This window comes from Varanus komodoensis, unplaced genomic scaffold, assembly GCF_004798865.1.
Source record: "Varanus komodoensis strain SLA01 unplaced genomic scaffold, ASM479886v1 scaffold3, whole genome shotgun sequence".
Lineage (NCBI taxonomy): Eukaryota > Metazoa > Chordata > Lepidosauria > Squamata > Varanidae > Varanus > Varanus komodoensis.
The window spans coordinates 47452737-47471384 of record NW_025335761.1 but is presented as its reverse complement, the minus strand read 5'-3'; the positions used below and the strand labels follow the sequence as shown (position 1 = coordinate 47471384).

At 47.0% G+C, this 18648-nt stretch overlaps 1 protein-coding gene across 1 annotated transcript in view; it reads left to right on the top strand.

Moving 5' to 3' along the window:
* Positions 1-18648, top strand: part of CLMN (calmin) — a 91604-nt gene that overhangs the window by 58687 nt on the left and 14269 nt on the right. Inside the window, exons 5-7 of the mRNA XM_044435847.1 lie at positions 6262-6354; positions 14542-14732; positions 17546-17739. Of these exons, the coding sequence (XP_044291782.1) occupies positions 6262-6354; positions 14542-14732; positions 17546-17739 (478 nt within the window). The remainder of the gene's footprint in view (positions 1-6261; positions 6355-14541; positions 14733-17545; positions 17740-18648) is intronic.

Genomic DNA, 18648 nt, shown 5'->3' with positions numbered 1-18648 from the left:
AAACTTTTTGACATTATGAGTTTTATATTTCTTTGCTAAATTATATCAGGAACATATTTGATCTTTGTTCCAAAAACCTTCCAAAAGTTGGTGAGATAGAGTTGCATTTCCTGTACACGTTTTGAAGGCCGAATGTTGCATAAGCAGGAACAAAAGATCTGGCCTAATAATACATTGGTTTTGCTACCCACAACCACTTGGGGCTGTGACCAGTGTTCATCCTACTTAGGGCAGGCCCAATTAAATGATTGGAACTTGCTTTGTTAGGCTAACATTGGAAGCATTGGGCAGTGCAAATGGGAAGCATGACTCTTCCTCCCTTGCGTTCTTGCATGAAAGCTGAGCGCTGCATGCAGCATTTGCAGTTGAGGTCCACATACTTGCAGCATGAGGCAGCCTTCCCCCGCTTGGTATCCTCCAGATATTTTGCACGACAGCTTCCAGCATGCTTTAGGGAGACAGTGTGGCATAGTGGTTAGCATGTTGGACTGGGACTGAAGAGGTGCTAGTCCATCCTTAGCGATTAAACTCGTGTTGGGACAGCCACTGACACTCAGCCCAGCCTACCTCAGAGGGTTGTTGTGAGAATCAAATGAAATGGAGGAAGGCCATGTAAACTGCCTTGGATTCCTTGCAAGATAGAAAAGATTGGATGCAAACGTAGAAATAATTGATCAATGTGGGGTGGGGCATGCTGGGAGTTGGAGTCCAACACATCTGGACTATACCAGGTTACGTTAGGGAAGTCTTCTCTGAGGACCTGTGTCTCTCCTACATGCCTTTGCACAGGTGGGTGTATGTCCCTTTACACAAGTGCTCATGTCTTTTTTTCTCTTTTGATCATTCCATGTCTCATGGGGAGGACTTTCCCATGCCACTATGAAGCACTGCCCTTTAGATGTGTGGGACTACAACTCCCATCACCCCACCAGCAAGTACTGCCCTGGCTAGGGATCATGGGAGCTGTGGTGTACCACCTCACTGGGTTTGGGGGTTGGGATGCATTAACATAAATGCAGCAGTAAACTTATTATTATTGTTATTATTATTATTATTATTATTATTATTATTATTATTATTATTAGAACATTTCTTTCTTTTTAACATCTGAACCACATCTGATTCTCTGTAGGGATTCATACAGGGGTGCTTTTTCCCCACATAAGTTTATGTTGAAAAGTCAGAATAAGAAAGTATATTTTGCAGCATTCTTCAGTGACTGGGGCTAAAGAGTTACCTATCATCATCATCATCATTGCCGTTGCCTTCATCAGCACAGTGCATTTATATCATGCCTTTTTTTCTCTTGTAAAGAACCCAGGATGGCTTACATTGCTCCATTTTATCCTCAAAACAACAACCTTGTGAGGTAGGTTAGGCCGAGAGTGAGTGACTGGCCCAAAGTCACCCAGGTAGCTTCATGTTCAAGTGGGGATTAGAACCTGGATCCCCCAGGTCCCCAGTCCAAAACAACCTCAGTGGCTCCCATTAGTACACCTTAAGAGATGAGTGATTCTCTCCCCGTGTGAATCATTACCTGCAGATTACCCTGGATAACTTGGAGCAAGTGAACTTTCATACACGGATGCATCGTATCCATTCCTTCAGATCTCCTTTAGCCTCTAGAAGAGACAAGGTCAATTATGTGAACATCCATGGGGAGATAGCAGGAAAGATCTTAAAACAAATGGCTCCTCAGTTGGCACACACAGCACCATCCCTATGCCTTGTGTAAACATGCCATACTGGAAAGTTACACTGGAGTTCGCATGTACTGAGAGGCAGTGTGGAGTAGTGGTTTGAGTGTTGAACTGGAATTTGGGAGCTCCAAGTTCAAGTCCCCTCTTGGCCATGGAGCCAACTGGATAACTTTGGACCATTCACAGACTCTCAACCTTATCTACTTCACAGGGTGACTGTTGTAAGGATAAGAATGAAAGGAGGAGGGGGGGGTTGTGTTCCCTTGAGTTCATTGAAAGGGAAAATGCCTTTAATTTTGCAGTGTGAACCAATGGCGAGAGGTGCAAGCAATGGGCAGCAGGGAAACCGAGGCTGAGGTGCTCAGCCTTTTTGCCACGTGGTGTCCTGTCTCAGTGCATTCTTCGCCACAAGCTGGGGTGGTATCCAGCTGTATCTTTGCTGCATTGTGGTGGAAGAGGAGGAGGAAGCAGCAGGATGAGCAGGGCAAGTGGAAATAGCTTGGTACCTTGGCATAGTGCCACTGTTCCTCTCAGAATGTTCTCCTGCAGCCACCACTTCTCAGTGCTTAGGGCTGAGGCTTTCCATGTCATTGTTGTCATCTGCTGGATCCTGCAAGAGCTGATGTTCTAAGCTCGGTCCTGGGCTGTCCCCTCCCTCCCTTCCTCCAAAACCAGTGCAGGTGGGAGCACATGGCCTCGCAGGAGTCTTTGGTAGGTGGCGACAGCTTCCTGAACTGCTGCTCCAGTGTCTCTGAATTCTGCTCCTGCTGTTGGCGACATCACACTTATTATGTTGCCAGGGGCCTTCGTATGTCATAGTGAGCTGCCTCACCTTGCCTTCAGCTTACTGAAGGTGAATCTGCTTGGGCACACGGCACTTTTTGAAGGCCAGGTGGAATGACTTGATCTTCATGTCCATCCCCCTTCTGAGGGTGACCACAGTCGTGTCCTTGTAAGTCCTTCCTGTTGGGAAAGTCTGGGAAGAGTGAAAAGGCAAGATATAGGAACCGGGATCACTGGAGGGCTGTTACACCTTCAGCAGCTGCAGAGCTAGGGGTAGTTTGGCAGTGGAGTGTTGGCCACTTAAGCTAATGCAGCTCTTACAAGTCCGTCTTTCAAGCAGCGGTGTAGTGGAACCAGGGCTTGTAGCGTTGGAGGCAGGACCTTTTGATTCGCAGGGACTGTGACATCATCTGCCTCCTCCCACAGATTGCCCTGTAAATGTGGCTGTGGCATTCGCAACAGCTTGGGCTCAATGGATTTCCAGGCAATAATATACTGTTGTGAGTAGTCCTTGTTGAAATGCAAATAATTTGTGGGTGGCGTGTTCCCAGAAGAGCAAATTAGAACCATGTGCTTTATGAAGACCTGCTCCTGTTGGAAATGAAACCTGGTAGACCTGATTTGTGGAGTTTGAGAAAAATAGTTTTGCCTTGGTGCCAGGAAAAGCAGCTCCAGGAAAATCACGAGAGTGTGTGTAGACATGTCACAGAGAGAGAGATGATTGTAGCTTTCTTTATGTTGGGCCTTTCTTTTGGAGTGTGACTATGGGTGTGTCAATGATTTCCTGCACTTCAAAATCTACCACCACACCGCTGATTTCATGACCCCATTTGTTTTCTATCTGTAGGAATGCTCATGCTCATTTCCAACACAGTTCCCATTTTCCCAGCATTTATTTGCGGTTTTCAACATGGAAATGCAGCCTGTCTTTGGCAGTTGCATCAAGAACCACACAGGTCATATGTAACTTGCAAACTCTAAGAGTTATAGTGTGATAGAAGTGTCCTTAAAATTAATTAAGGAAAGAAATAGCCAGCAGCCTAAAGATTTTAGTTCATGACTTAGTTTGAGACTTTATCAGAGAAATGATATATGGGGTAGTGACATCTTATCAGGACAGAAAATCCTTGTGGTAAGCCACAAGTTAATATTTCCCTTTCAATCTCATGTTAAAATTAACCAATTTAGAGATGGAACAGCAGTCTGGATAAATGTTTTCTGGTTTCTATGGCAGTGGAGAGTTAGATTAAATATTAAACTACAAAGAAAGAGATGGAAAGGGACTGTCACAGTGTGCAGCTTTGTGGAATTTGAAAGGACTTGTGTGGGAAATGCAGAAGCTCAGTACTTTAACCTGTTCCATCATGTAGATCAGCCTGTCCAACTGTATTGGTCTGCAACTCCCATCAACCACAACCAGCATGTCTGTCTGCCCCCCCAGATAGTAGTTTCAGTCCAACATGTTTGGAGAACGGTAACTTGGGGAAGGCAGATTTAGGGCATGTCTGAAGTATCTTATTGCATTATTGGGCTTGAGCACTGACCTTGGCAACAGTGGAATTCTCACCCATCTTCTGCTGTCTTCCCTACAGTGAGTGAGTGAGTGTTTGAAAGTGTGACAGATGCTGCCTTTTATCTTGTGGAATCAGCATCAGTGTGGAAACTCTGCTTCTTGATAGGGCTTTGGAACTCCCACCTTTGGCCATTTGGTCAAGCTCAAATAACTGCCATCTAGGCAGCCACTCAGTAAAAAATTGGGAAGGCGGATGCCATGATAGCTGAGCCTTCAAAATAAAGGATAGACTTTTCCTGAGCCATGTTGGCATCAGAAGTGTGTTGCATTCACATTTCCAAACACCCACAAGCTCAGATGGCAGTTTGATGAATGTGGGTGCCCGATCTAGAGATGGTGCATGCCAGAAGGCTGCATCTGAAGAGATCTGATAAATCTCACTTGAGGAGAAAAATGAATTATGGAGTCCTGATGAGCGTCGTATAATCAAGTCATGGGATACGGAGTATGAATACTTCATCTCATTAGCATCAAATAATCCAGATAACCAAGTAATGTTGCCAATACATCACAGAGATGTGTGTTCACCCTCTTCCTCCTGCCACCCTCTGGTAGCTCATGTATCCTGATCACATACTATTCTTTATTTCTTCACTCTCTGTCAGCAACTGCTGTAGGTCCGGGTGACTAAGAACAACCATGAGATACTGTGGCATTCATCCACTCTAACATGAAGCTGGCTTCTCTTCAAATCTAGAATCAGGAGATTTTATTTTCCATGTTTGGGCTGACAATGTATGAATGCTGCTTTGTGTATTTGAGCTACATGGTTCTTATGACATGTATCCTAAAAAGGCCCAGCAATGATGCTTCAGATCAAAACATGTGGATTCATGTTCGTTTCCTGTACCAATACAGAAACTGACATGTGGAACATCAAGGGTAGAATCCAGATTTAGTTACGCCTACAATAGGTTCATTATATCAATGGGACATAAGTTAGTTATGACTTACTTAACTTCCATGGGCTCAAGATGACCTACTTTAAATATAACTTAGTCTGGATGAAACCCCAAGAATTGATGGAAACCAATGAACTTGACATGCTTCCAACCATTCTAAAAGTGCAGATGTAACGTGCCAGTCTGTTGGGGAGCAATCAAAAGGTTAGAGATCTTCCCCCAAAGCATGCACACACACACACACACACACACACACAAAACCCCTTCCTCCTCATGCGACGAGTGGGTACGTTTCGGTGGAAGAGGGAAGAAGTTACTGGTTTTGGTGGCAGCTATGCATTTAGCAAACTGAGTTTGGCCCTCAAATGTTAAGAGTGCTGATGATTATTGAGAAACCAATTCATGTAAAATATACTGGTCATGCCACTAGTCAGCAATGTATTGCATGGCCCGTGGTCACCCAAGAGTGTCATCTTCATAAGCACCAGTGAATTGATAGCACGTATTGGATGTTGGCGCCTTCCATATGTGTTGGATCTGCAACTCCCTGGGTTCCCAGGAGCATGGCCAGTACCATTCTGGATAGGAATGCTGGGAACTGCAGTCCAGCAATTCCAGCAGACACCAGGCTGGGGAAGTCTCCATTAGGGCATATTCCTGATTCCTGGGTGGCACATGCCTTGCAGAGAAGAACGGCCTCCATATTCTTCTGGGTCTGGGCAGCGCCATGACAAAGGTTATAGATTGGGAAGTCATGGATAGGAAGCTGCCTGGTTTGGGAAGCTCTTCTCTCCTTGAGGAAAGCCACAGTTCTAACGGAAGGAGGTGGGGTGCCTGTATTACTTACTTCATAGCACAGTAATTTCCCTTGCTCCCAAGTCCAGCCTTTGAGAGCAGGCTTGTCTGCCCATGTTTACAGCTCCCTAACAGATTGTTTTGCTGTGGATCCACCATGGTGACTGTGAATGTGATGAATCCAGTTTTCTTCACACCACAGCGGCCCTTTCCTTCTGAACAATTATGGTGTCATTTGAGAACCTTTCCCTATTCAAAGTGAACTGCCACACTGCAGCCACATCCTGCTACAAACTAGGTGCAGAACTGTAGCTAGAACCGAGCAAATAAGGACTCCTGTAGTATAAAAGCAATGCAATCCAAAACCTTGCTTCATGTAATTAACTGCAGAATGCAGGCATTGCCTATATGCTTCCAGCTGTTTTGATTAAAACTGATTTGTATGTATTTATCTGTTTATTTTAAAGCATCTTTTAAAGCTTACAACCTGGTTTTTTTCCTCCTGTAGGTAAAGTTGGTTAGCATTGATGCAGCTGAAATAGCAGATGGAAACTCTTCCATGGTCCTGGGCCTGATATGGAACATAATCCTGTTTTTTCAGGTAAAATAAAAGTGATGATCTAACAGGTATTTTATTAAATATTTCAAATTCTGCAGAAGGTTAGTGTGAAGAACAAAAATGAAGTTTGCTCTCATTTGTGTATGTGCATGTCACATAACACTTCATTTTTCCTGAAATTAACAACGCAGTAAATGCTTGACATATCAGCTGCAATGGAACACACACCCAAATCTCACCACACCTTTCTTTTTCCTTTTGCCCTCCACACTCTAGTCCTCTTCTGCTCCCCCACAAGTGGATTTCCACCTCAAATTACTTGAGTCCAGCCTGATGTGTGCATCTCTAGCTTCCATTCCAATCAAAGATCAGAAGGTTTGGGGCTGAAAATATAGGACACTTGCTTTGTATGTTCTAGCAATGCAGCTCATGAAACCTGTGCCCTACAAGGTCCTGACAGCAATGCTTTAAAGCCCTTGTGTCCTACTTTCCTAGACCAAGATTGAAACTGAGTCTTGAAATGCAAGGAATTGAATGAAAGCAATGGACTTGATGTGCCTCCAACCTTTTTAAATCCAGTACAGATGTAACTTGGTCTCTTAACCACTGTGATGGGCAGCAGGTATTAGGCTAATGTACTCCTGCCCCCTCTCCTCTGCTGCACAGCTTTTGCCACCACCTCCCTAGATGGCCTGCAATATGGTCTGGTGTCATGAGCCAGGTTCCCCCTCCCACTTTGCACTTCCAAAACACAGACGGTACTTTGGCAGATCTTTACTTTCTAGTGCACTTCCAGTAAGCACAACCAATGAAGAAAGAGTCTCTGAGCATGAACAGAGTGGTTCATTGAAGCCAGTCTAGCAACTACTTCCAAGCATCTGCCTTTTGAGTACCCCCGCCCCCACCCCAAACTCTGGAATGACCCTTTTGGAGATGGGTGAGCCTCTTCTCTGTCCACCACCCTTCCAGTTAGTGGGCCCGTCTCCCATAGTCATGTCATGGAGTCAAGGCTGAGCTGGCTGCAAGAGATCTCCCACATCCCGTACCTTCAGTTGTAAATCGTGGCTGTTCTCAACATTGCCTGAACACCTGGGGCAGGTGCCCTTGAGATAAACCCCTCAGCTACTCCCATTTCAACATCTGAGAATTCTGGTTCCCAGGGCCCTCTCATAAGTCCGTATCTGTCTGACCTTGGAACACATGCTATGAATAACTGTTCCTCTGATTTGTGCCATTGGTAGTATGGTCTCTACCAATGTGAAATCTAGGTACTGCTATCTTTCTTCTCCAACTTAGCCAGTTCTTCGTCATGGCCTCTGTGCATCACACATATGGGTGCTGTGCCTGCGCAGTGCCTTTGGCCGGAAGATTGCAAGCTAACGGTTTTTGGCGGGAAAAGCTCCGCTCCCCCTCCCCCATAGCCTATAAAGAGCGGAGCGTCCGCCATTTTGTTCAGTCTTTGCGACCGCCGTTCGCTGTGCCTCGTGCCGCTTTCGCTCTCGCTCTGACCATTGCTCGTCTAGCCTGTTCTTCTTCTCAATTGTTCTCCCAGTTGTTATAGCTCCGGTATTTCTTCTAGTTCCTGATAGTTCCTATAGTTCTTATAGTTCTTGTAGTTTTCTCTGTCCTTCTACCTTCCTTTCGATCTTCTATCTAAAAAAAAAAAAAAAAAACCCAAAAATATGTACTTATCTCCCTTTTTTCTCTTTCTTGCCATGGTGCAGCGAGCGGCTTTCCGCAAATGCACGGAGTGCGGGTCAAAAATGTCTCCAACCGACCCGCATGACCTATGCCTCCTCTGCTTGGGGGAGGGGCATAGGACTGATAAATGCTTTCACTGCCTGGCCTTCTCTAAGCAGGCCAGGAAGAATCATGAGAATTGCCTCCGGAGGCTCCTATGGGATCGGGCTCTCATGCAGTCCGACCCACTTGTTGCTGCTCCGAAGCCTGGCTCCGCTTCAGTGGCTCCACCCTCACGCCCTTCGGATGAAGGCATGTCTGCTATGGTGGTTCCACCTGCTTCTCCCAAGAAAAAGCACAAGAAGCATAAGCATGCTGAACCTGACAAATCGGCAGGCCATAAGAAGGCCAGGAAGGAGAAGGCTCCTAAACCTTCAAAAAAATCGAAGGATCCAGAGCATTCTCGACACCGGGACTTGGATTCAGCGGCCCCCTCGGTACCGGCGGCACTTACCGTACCGACTCCACCCGACCCAGTGCTTCAGGAAGCTATGAGGGTTGCCCCTCAAGGGTCCCCTCACTGTGTGGCTGACCTTCCTGCTGGGCCATTTCCAACTCTACAAAGAGGCTCAATTTCTGATGGGGAAATTCAGGACCCCCCCCCCCCAGGGCTAGGTCTCCCACACCTATGCCCACAGCCACTGAAGGCGGATGTAGAGATGTCCCTGCCTAGGAGCTGGAGGAGTCACTCCATGGAGCAGTGCTCGGAGGGATGGCGTTGCTCATATTATCACACCTGGGGCAATCCACTCTCCGTCAGGTACTATCCCCCTCCTAGGGGTTGGTCTTCGCTACTGTCCTGCGACCGACCGCAGTCCTCGGGCCCGAGGCGTGCATCCCCAGTACCTCCTCGGGATGGAAGTAGCTGCTCCTTCTCCCCGGCGGAGTCCTCATCATCGGCTCCCCTGTATTATGGTGCTGACTCCGACGATTCGGGGGTCGGTTCAACCTCCTCTGACGTTGCTGTGACCTCCCAGGGCCCTGTGTCACCGGATGAATCGCATGTCTCCTTCGCGGAGCTGATGTCCCAGCTTGTCCAGTCCCTCAACATCGACGCCATCCAGCATCCGGGACCGACTACGGACAAGTTCTACGACATTGTCCACGGGGAACAGTCCACATCAATCGTCCTGCCGCTGATTACCACCTTACGGCAGGTGATGATGCAGCCCTGGGACTTGCCCTTTCACCCTCAACCCACATCTCAGAGGTACGAATCCATGTACTGGGTTTGGGAGGAGGATATCCCCTTCCTCCTCCGCCACCCCAAGTCGAACTTGGTCATGGTGGAGTCCTCCCAGGGCAGAGAGGCGAGAGGTCAAGGGATAAGGAGGGCCGAAAGATCGACTCCCTGGCCTGGCGAGTCTACACTGCCTCAGGCCTGGGGCTGCGTATCTCCAACTATGAGGCTATGTTGGCGAGGTATCAATACTTCATAATGCAATGCCTCCGCAACGTCACCTCGACCCTCCCGGACCACCAGGGTGACCTGGCCAAGGTCCTCATCAAGGAGGCAATGCAGTTTGCTGTCCAGCAGTTGTCCACAGCTAGGCATCATGTGGACACAGACTCGAGGGCCTTGGTCGGTGCCATTTCACTCCGGAGACTTGCCTGGCTAAGAAATTGTAACTTCCTGGAGGAGACTAAAGGTCGGATAGAGGAAATGTCCTTTGACGGGTCCGGGCTTTTCCACTCGCGTACCAACCATACATGAATCCCGCATGACAGCACGTAGGATGGAGCTACAGACCCAGACCAGGCGTAAGTGGTCATGGACTCGTCCATCTTATAGGCAGTCCAACCAGCCTAGACAGCAGCCCCAGCACCGACAGCAGCAGCAACAGCAGCGCCACCATCCACAGCCCCAGCAGCGCTTTCAGCAAGGCCGCCACCGTTTCAGCGATAGGAGACAGCGTTGACGGGACTGGCGAACCATTCCTCTGATCCCTTCCATACCCATCCCCCTCTCATCTGGGGATCAGCTGCAAAGCCGACTCCCCATTCGGGAGTCCATCACATCTGATCGGTGGGTATTGTCCATCATTCAGCATGGCTATCAGATAGAATTCGACATCGTTCCTCCTTCGAGTCTGATCCGGTTTATATCATGCTCGCCGGTACTACTCGATGAAATACAACAACTTCGTAAAGGAGCGATTCATCAAGTAACCCCACCTGACGGACTCCACGGATTCTATTCCAGATATTTTACGGTCCCGAAGCGGGATGGTGGTCTACGTCCGATTTTGAACTTAAGTAATCTGAATCGATTTATCGTGACAAAAAAGTTTCGAATGACCACCCTTCAAAATATTTTGCTGCTGCTAAGGAAAGAGGATTGGTTCGCTTCATTGGACTTGAAGGACGCCTATTTCCACATTTTGATCCACTCGAGTTATAGGCATTTCCTTCGTTTTGCTGTTGTACCCCATTTCTATGAATTTGCAGTTTTACCTTTTGGACTGGCCACTGCTCCGAGAGTGTTCACCAAATGTGTGGCCCCTGTCTGCGCTTTCCTACGCCTCCAAGGCATACAAATTTACCCGTATCTTGATGATTGGCTGCTAGTGTCCCAGTCTAGGGAAGGAGTCCTTGCATCCATCCATATAACCTGTGCCTTGTTGGATGATCTGGGCCTACGCATTAATACCGAGAAATCTTCTCTTCTTCTGACGCAGACGCTTATCTTCATTGGAGCCCGCCTGGATTCGACATTGGGGAAAGCCTTCCTTCCTCGGGACAGACAACAGATTCTTGCTCGCCACATCCATCGAATGCGACGAGATGGGACGGTCCCGGCAAAGTCCATCCAGAGGATCCTGGGACATATGGCTTCCTCGGTTGCTGTGGTGCCACACGCCAGATTTCGACTCTGTCCGTTACAACTCCTCTTCAACAAGATTTTCCACCCACAGAGAGACCCACCATCGAAATTGATTTGAATCCCATCTTCGGTGCTCCATTCTCTGCTCTGGTGGTCGGTACCAGTCAATCTGACCGTTGGGGTTCCCTTCAGGCCATGATGTCCTTCGATAACCCTCGGTACCAATGCATCTCTTCTGGGATGGGAAGCGATACGCTCCAGCCTATACACCCAAGGCATGTGGAATCGTCGAGGATCCACGAATCATATCAACTTCCTGGAGCTGCTGGCAGTATTCAAGGCCCTATGCTCTTTCGAGGATGTTCTCCAACATCGGGTCGTTCAGATAACTTCGGACAACATAGCCACCATCTTCTACCTGAACAAACAAGGTGGAACAAAGTCCTCAACTTTGGCCAGACTTTTAATGAAAATTTGGGACTGGTGCATTCCGAGAGACATTACGCTGATGGCAGTCCATCTGGCTGGTATGGACAGTGTGCAAGCAGACCTCCTTAGCAGGCACATGTTCATCTCACACGAATGGGAACTAGATCCTCAGACACGTGACCTTCTCTTTCATCGCTGGGGGTTCCCCGACGTGGACTTCTTCGCCACCCAACAGAACAAGGTGTGCGATGCTTACTGTTCGAGAGCGGGAATCAGGGACGGATCCCTAGGGGATGCATTCATGATCCCCTGGAACAACCTGATCTTTTACTCCTTCCCTCCAATCCCTCTTATGATGAGAGTGATAGCGAAGATAGTATACGATCGAGCCTCAGGGATACTAATTGCCCCTTGGTGGCCACGCCAAGCTTGGTTTGCGACACTGCTCGACATCTCTCGTGGGGAATGCCTCCATCTACCACTGCTTCCATACCTCATAACCCAACAGGGCGGTACGCTTCGCCATCCAGATTTACTGTCATTGAACTTAACAGCGTGGTGAATCCGATAGCTACCATTGCGCCACTGGTATCGATGACAACTTCAAGTGAATCGAATCCTGCCGTCGAATCCAGTGGGTTCAGCATTTCCTCTTCATTTCTTCCTTCTGTACCATCAGATTCAAGGATTGATCCGTCAAATCCGACAGCCTTTCATCCTGATATCCAACACATCCTTGATTCTGCTTTGAAGCCGTCCACACAGAAGTCCTACGCGGCTAAATGGAGACGGTTTTCTGCCTTTGCTGAGTCTCGTTCATTCTCTCCATTTACATCATTGATACATCAAATCCTTCAGTTCCTATTAGAACTGCACCATTCCGGATTGAAACCATCTTCAGTTAAAGTGTATACGGCAGCAATAGTCTACCATCGTGGCTTGGTTGACGGATCAACCATCTTCTCTCAACCTACTGTTAAGAGGTTTCTTAAAGGACTTCATAATCTTAATCCATCAATCAGGCCAGTAATGCCTACATGGATTCTCTCTGTTGTTCTGCAAGCGCTTACGAGAGCTCCTTTCGAACCATTAGCAACAGTCGATTTACGTCTGGTTTCATGGAAGACGTTTCTTGTTGTGGTCACTTCAGCCCGAAGGGCCAGTGAGCTCTGCGCTCTCCGCATAGACCCTCCTTACCTGAATTTTCACAGAGAAAAGCTTGTTTTGCACCTCAATCCATCTTTTCTTCCTAAGGTGGCTACATCTTTTCATATGGGACAGGATATTATCTTACCTGCCTTTTTTCCGTCACCGTCGACTCCATTAGAAAGATCGTTGCACTCACATGATGTTCGGCGCTGCTTAGCCTTCTACAGATTGAGGACTGAATCTATTCAACGCTCAAATAGACTATTTATTAAATATTCCACCAGAGATCAAGGCGATCCAGTCACTCTGCAGAGACTTTCGAAGTGGATAGTCCATACTATTACTTTATCCTATCAACTGGCTAAGATTGAATTACCTACAGCCCCTCGAAGCCATTCGACTAGGGCTGTTGCAGCCTCATCTGTCTTTGCATCAGGGGTCCCGATTGATGATGTATGCCGAACTGCTACTTGGGCGAACCCTTGCACTTTCGCCAGACATTATCATCTAGATGTTCGGGCTTGGCAGGATTGCTCCTTTGGCAGAGCTGTTCTTTCATCTATTCTTCAGTGAGGACACCTCCCCTCCTCCTTTTATGGTAAGCTTGTTAATCTACCCATATGTGTGATGCACAGAGGCCACGATGAAGAAAAGCAGGTCGCTTACCTGTAACTGATGTTCTTTGAGTGGCCATCTGTGCAGTCACACAATCCACCTGCCGGCCCCGCTCGGTGTCGGTGAGTGGACATATTTGTCGGTACCGAAAGTTTTCCCTTTTTTCATGGTACCGATCTTTTTTCCTATCTCATACTGGCAAATTTTTTCCACATGGGGGCATACATTCGGTCGTCAAAGACTGAACAAAATGGCAGATGCTCCACTCTTTATAGGCTATGGGGGAGGGGGAGTGGAGCTTTTCCTGCCAAAAACCGTTAGCTTGCAATCTTCCGGCCAAAGGCACTGTGCAGGCGCAGCACCCATATGTGTGACTGCACAGATGGCCACTCGAAGAACATCAGTTACAGGTAAGCAACCTGCTTTTCTAGAACCAGGGTTTGAAAACCTTGGCTAAAGAAGATGCTGGGGCCTGTGAAATTGCATGATTCCCATGAGGGGTCGTTTTACCATGGAGATGAATTCCTTCAAGAAGGAGATCCAGCAGTCCAGTTGGATCATTTAAACATTGTGCAAGCTGCAGGATTACCCAGTGAAAGTGATTAAGAGATTGGAGGAGCTGTATCTGTGCTGGTGGTCCAAGTGGTGGGAGGCATGTCAAGTTTGTCAGGTTCATTCAGTTCCTGGCATTTCAAGACTCGGTTTCAGCCATGGTATGGAAAAGCAAAACACTTTCAAGAGTTTTCAAGCATCAGTCTGTCTCAGGATCTTTTAGGGCTCAGAAGCCACTTGTGGGGCTGGAGCAGATGGTGATCCGTGAGGGGTGCCTGAGCCACCCCACACTCTTACTCACAACAATTGTCCATTCTAACATCCCCACCATTCATCTATCATCCATTCTCTTTCTTTCTTTCTTTCTTTCTTTCTTTCTTTCTTTCTTTCTTTCTTTCTCAAATGTGTGCACACACACATATACGCACACTTATCCTTTTCTTCCTCTCTTTCTTTCTGTAGCCTCATTTCACACAATCCTTGTACACAATAAATGTACTCTTCTTTAAAGTGTTATCAAATCCTTTGTTTCATTTACCATCTCAAAGTCTGGCTTTGGTAGATCTGGGCAAGATTTGTCCCATAGAAGAATGTTTGTGTAAGAGCAGCTATCGATCGGGACATAGGGGTTGCTTCCTGTTTTTACTGTACATGTGTGGGACCTGGCTGCCCAGGCCAACCGAAGTCCTGCTGCAGGTATCAGCAAGGGGCAAATTCTTTCAGCCAGCATAAAATGGGCCCCAAATGCCCTCTGTGTGAAACACAGGACTACCTGGCATGAACTAACTGTCTTTTCCTCATCTGTGTAAGAAGCCTGAAGGAAATGAATGGGGGTGCTTGTCCTGGAGGCTATGCAGCAGGATGATGGATTCTTTGTTCTGTGTTTCTGACCCCCTGCCTGTCGCCTTTTTTCCTGACAGATTAAGGAACTTACAGGCAACCTCAATAGGAACTCCTCCTCTTCCAGCTTGTCTTCAGGGCCCAGCGGCCCTGATTCAGACACCTCTCATCCCAGCACTCCTAATGTTGAGAGAAGCATGTCTGTTTCAGTGAAGGATCAGCGAAAAGCAATCAAGGCCCTTCTAACCTGGGTTCAAAGGAAAACAAGAAAGTAAGTTGTTCCCCATCTTTTCTTTTCAAGACTGAGAGATATTCCATTCACTGCAGCTGCAAAGAACATTGCTAATCGGATGGAATTTCCCTTTGCAATCTATATGTAGAAATGCAAAGCGGCTACCTAGGCAATGCTAAGAGTTGTAGTCCAAAATATTTGTAGGACACAGAACTGGAGCAAACACTGCCATTTTGCCTGTTTTGGCTTTGCATCTGGCTTTCCTGCCCCTTCTTGTTCCACACTGTAACATATCAGTAATAAAACCTGCAGCTTATGTTTCTATGTACAGATACATCCATCTACTTAAACTTATTAGCCACTTTTTAAGGGTGTCACCTTCTCAAGGCAGTGTATAAGATAAAAGCCATGATAAACATGACTTTCCATTTATACTAGTGTAAAAAGATGAGCTTTTTTTATAGCATGAGAATAGGTGTGCCAGCTCTTTTTTGTTTGTACTACGCAGGGTAGATCAGCGGGGAGAGATTTGCCCAGCAGGAAGCTAATCTGGAATTCAGAAGAAGGTCATGGTATAGGTTAATTATCTACCCTGCCAAAGACTTTTTTAAAAAAATATTTGCACACACTTTTCACGACACAGAGGTTGGTCTTTGTTGCGTGGGAGTGGGCAGAGGCTGCACTGCCAGTTGAGGTGCCATTCCAAAACGCTAGCAGCGTGCATGGCATGACAAGCAGAAGGTCAATGCACCACGTGGGGTGGTAGATCTGACTAGGAGTGCCTGCCTGCCCTTTGCTTTACTTTCTTGGCACGCACGACCTGCAGATGAGGCAGTGAGGCGTGTGGGTGGCAAGTGGATATTGATACACACACCTCAGTCCTCTGATCGTCCTCTGAATTTCCAGGGGTTCCAGCGTGTCCTTGGGGTGGTATCTTTGGAAGCTGGTCACAGGAAGCTTCTGGCATGATATTTTCCAGTGAGACCATTTTTTTGGTGTTTCAATGGTTAAACTGTATGATATTGTGATTATTTTTGTTCTAAACAGCTTTTGGATCTTTCTTTCTTGGAAATGAAAAGCAATATAGAAGTTCTCTGAAATAAACACCTGTGTTTATCTGTGAATGTACAGATTGTGCACAGGTGAAGGTTCGCAGCTTAAATCTGCTGCAGCAGATACTGCTCTGCCATCCATGTGTGTGTTGTGGGGGGGATGTGAGCATCCTCAGATTCTCAGGCAAAGCAACCAGGCCTTCACTGGGTCCTCCTTCAGTCTGTTTGGCCTCCGTCTGGTGCCGCACTGTATATGTTAACTTCTTCTTGACCTTCTTGGCACAATCAGGTGGTCATGGGACTCATGCTAGGTGCATTTGGGAACCCTTCCGTAACCCAAACTTCAGTCATGCCTCTGTTGTTGTTCTGTCCAGACCTGGTAAAAACAGGCAATGGGTTCTGTGTGGTTTATTAACCATGCCAACTACACACCATTGCTGGGTTCAGACAGCCTGACAGACAACAGGCTGTATGTGCGAGAGAGAGAGAGAAAGAAACAGAGAGAATGATAGAGAGAGGTGAGGCGTTTGTAATGGAAATGGACTTTGTGGTCCATGTAGATTTTTATATTACCGTATTCATATGAAAAGCTAACTGAAATCAGATCTTTATGTTGGAAATTCCCTAGGCTAGGTGGGTAAAAATGGGGAAGCAAGCTCAAAAAACAGCCCAAGTGCAAGCTAATGTAGCAGCATATAAATGGAAATAAATACATAAACAAACAAAATTGCCACCTTGCAACAGAAGCCGCTCTCAGTATCACATGTTGGGTCAGTACTGGGCCCAATGCATGATATAGTGACTATTCTTTTTTCCTGCTGAAAGTTCTCTTCCTCTTCCTCGTCCCTTCTGTATGTATGTATCTGTTGAGGGTCAAAGGGGGGCAAATTGCTCCCCTGGAATCCCACCCACTGTAATGATGGCCATCATAACAGTTTTTGCAGGAAAACAGGGCATGTTGGAAGTGTGCATTTTATTTGCAAAGAGAATTGCACTCTTGGGGAGTGGGTGGCTGTGGTGGTGATAGTGACAGTGTTGTGAACGTGGCCATGAGAGAAAGCATCCATGCGGCCCATGCGTCGCCCAGTCCCAGTGTCTGGAGCCGGGGGGGGGGGGGGTCAGGCTTTATTTATTTATTTATTTATTTATTTATGTAAAACATTTTTATGCTGCCCCCATCACAACAAAGCCTCGGGGCGACTCATCTTCTGACTCGCTCTGTTATTATGTTTCCATGTATTTGTGTATTTTATTCGAACCTTATGCACCGTAAGGCCTGGGATCTATTTTGATGGGGTGGCATAAAAATCTGGGCAAGATTGAGAGCGACCGAGGGATGCCATGGCCTGATGGGCAGCATATAAAGGTTTTAAATGAATAAATAAATAAATATGCATTCAGCAAATGAATACACAAAGAAGCTCTTGGTGATTCGATACTGAGTTCAGGTCTGTGGATGCTTTATGGTAGCTCCAGATGGTGCTGTTCTTCTGTGCATCGGCCTTGCCTTATTTACAGAATTGGGGGGGGGGGCATCAAGACAGTGTTGATTTCCATTTATAACTGTTTCTTCACTGCCTGTTCCATAACACACCAAATAACCCATTCAGGAGGGCAAAGGCTGCACAATACCTTTTGGTTGGTTTCATGAAGAGTATATGTGATGCAGTTTCTGAAGCTGGGAAGCTAACAGCAGTAATATAGAAATATTTCATATTGCAAAGGGTTTAGATGTGGTTCTCTATGTGTTCTCTGCATGGATTTTCAGAAAGCCTCTGTCTTTGCCACTCCTGTCTTTAGGTATGGTGTTGCAGTTCAGGACTTTGCCAGCAGTTGGCGAAGTGGCCTTGCTTTCTTGGCTATAATCAAAGCAATAGATTCTGACTTAGTAGACATGAAGCAAGCTTTGGAGAAATCATCCCGGGAAAATTTAGAGGATGCGTTTGGTATAGCACAAGATCATCTGGGCATACCAAGACTTCTAGAGCCAGAAGGTAACTTCCTATTAGAATGTCTTCTGCATGCATACTGGTTTTGCAAACCTAAGAAGTCACAGTGCAATGACTTAAAAGTGCTGACCCTAGCATATACAGTGGTACCTTGGCTCATGAACTTAATCCGTTCCAGGACTCTGGTCGTGACCCAAATTGGTCGTGAGCCAAGTTAAATTTCCCCATAAAGTTCAATGTAAATAAGGTTAATCCGTTCTGTAACCATTTTTTAAATCAGAAAAATGTGGAGCAAAGTGACAACAACAAAGATCGCAGCCATCTCCCTGCCCTCCCCCCAGTACGACTGAGATCGTGCCTGTCATCCCGGCGTGCTGGGGGGTGTGGGGCAGAGATGGGCGTGATAGCGGGCGTACTGGGGGAGGAAGAGACGGGCACAAACGGTGCTCTGGGGGAGGGAGAGATGGGTGCAATCTCAGCCATCACCCCCCCCCGCCGCCCCCAGCACGATCGCGGCCATCTCCCCACTCGGGGGTGGGGAGATGGCCACGATTGTACTGGTTGGGGATGGGGAGATGGCCGAGCCCGAGCCCATCTTTCCAGCAGGAGCGCGCCTCTGATCACGCACGCCTTCCCTGCATGAACAGAACTGCGATCATGGCCATCTCCCCACTTGGGGGGGGGGGGGCAGAGATGGCTGCGATCTTGGTTGCCACCCAAAGTGGTGTTCGCAACCCAAGTCAAAACTTTTCAGAAATTTTTGTTCGTGACCTGATTTGTTCGTGAACCAAGGCATTCGTGAGCTGAGGTACCACTGTATTCTTACCACTAGTGATAAGTAGTGGTAAACTTTGAAGGGCAGAAACCCACCATAACAGTCCCAAGCTACATCACCAAGATTTCAAAAATGTGCTGTTCCATAACTAAATGTATGTCTGTGATATATGCTCATAT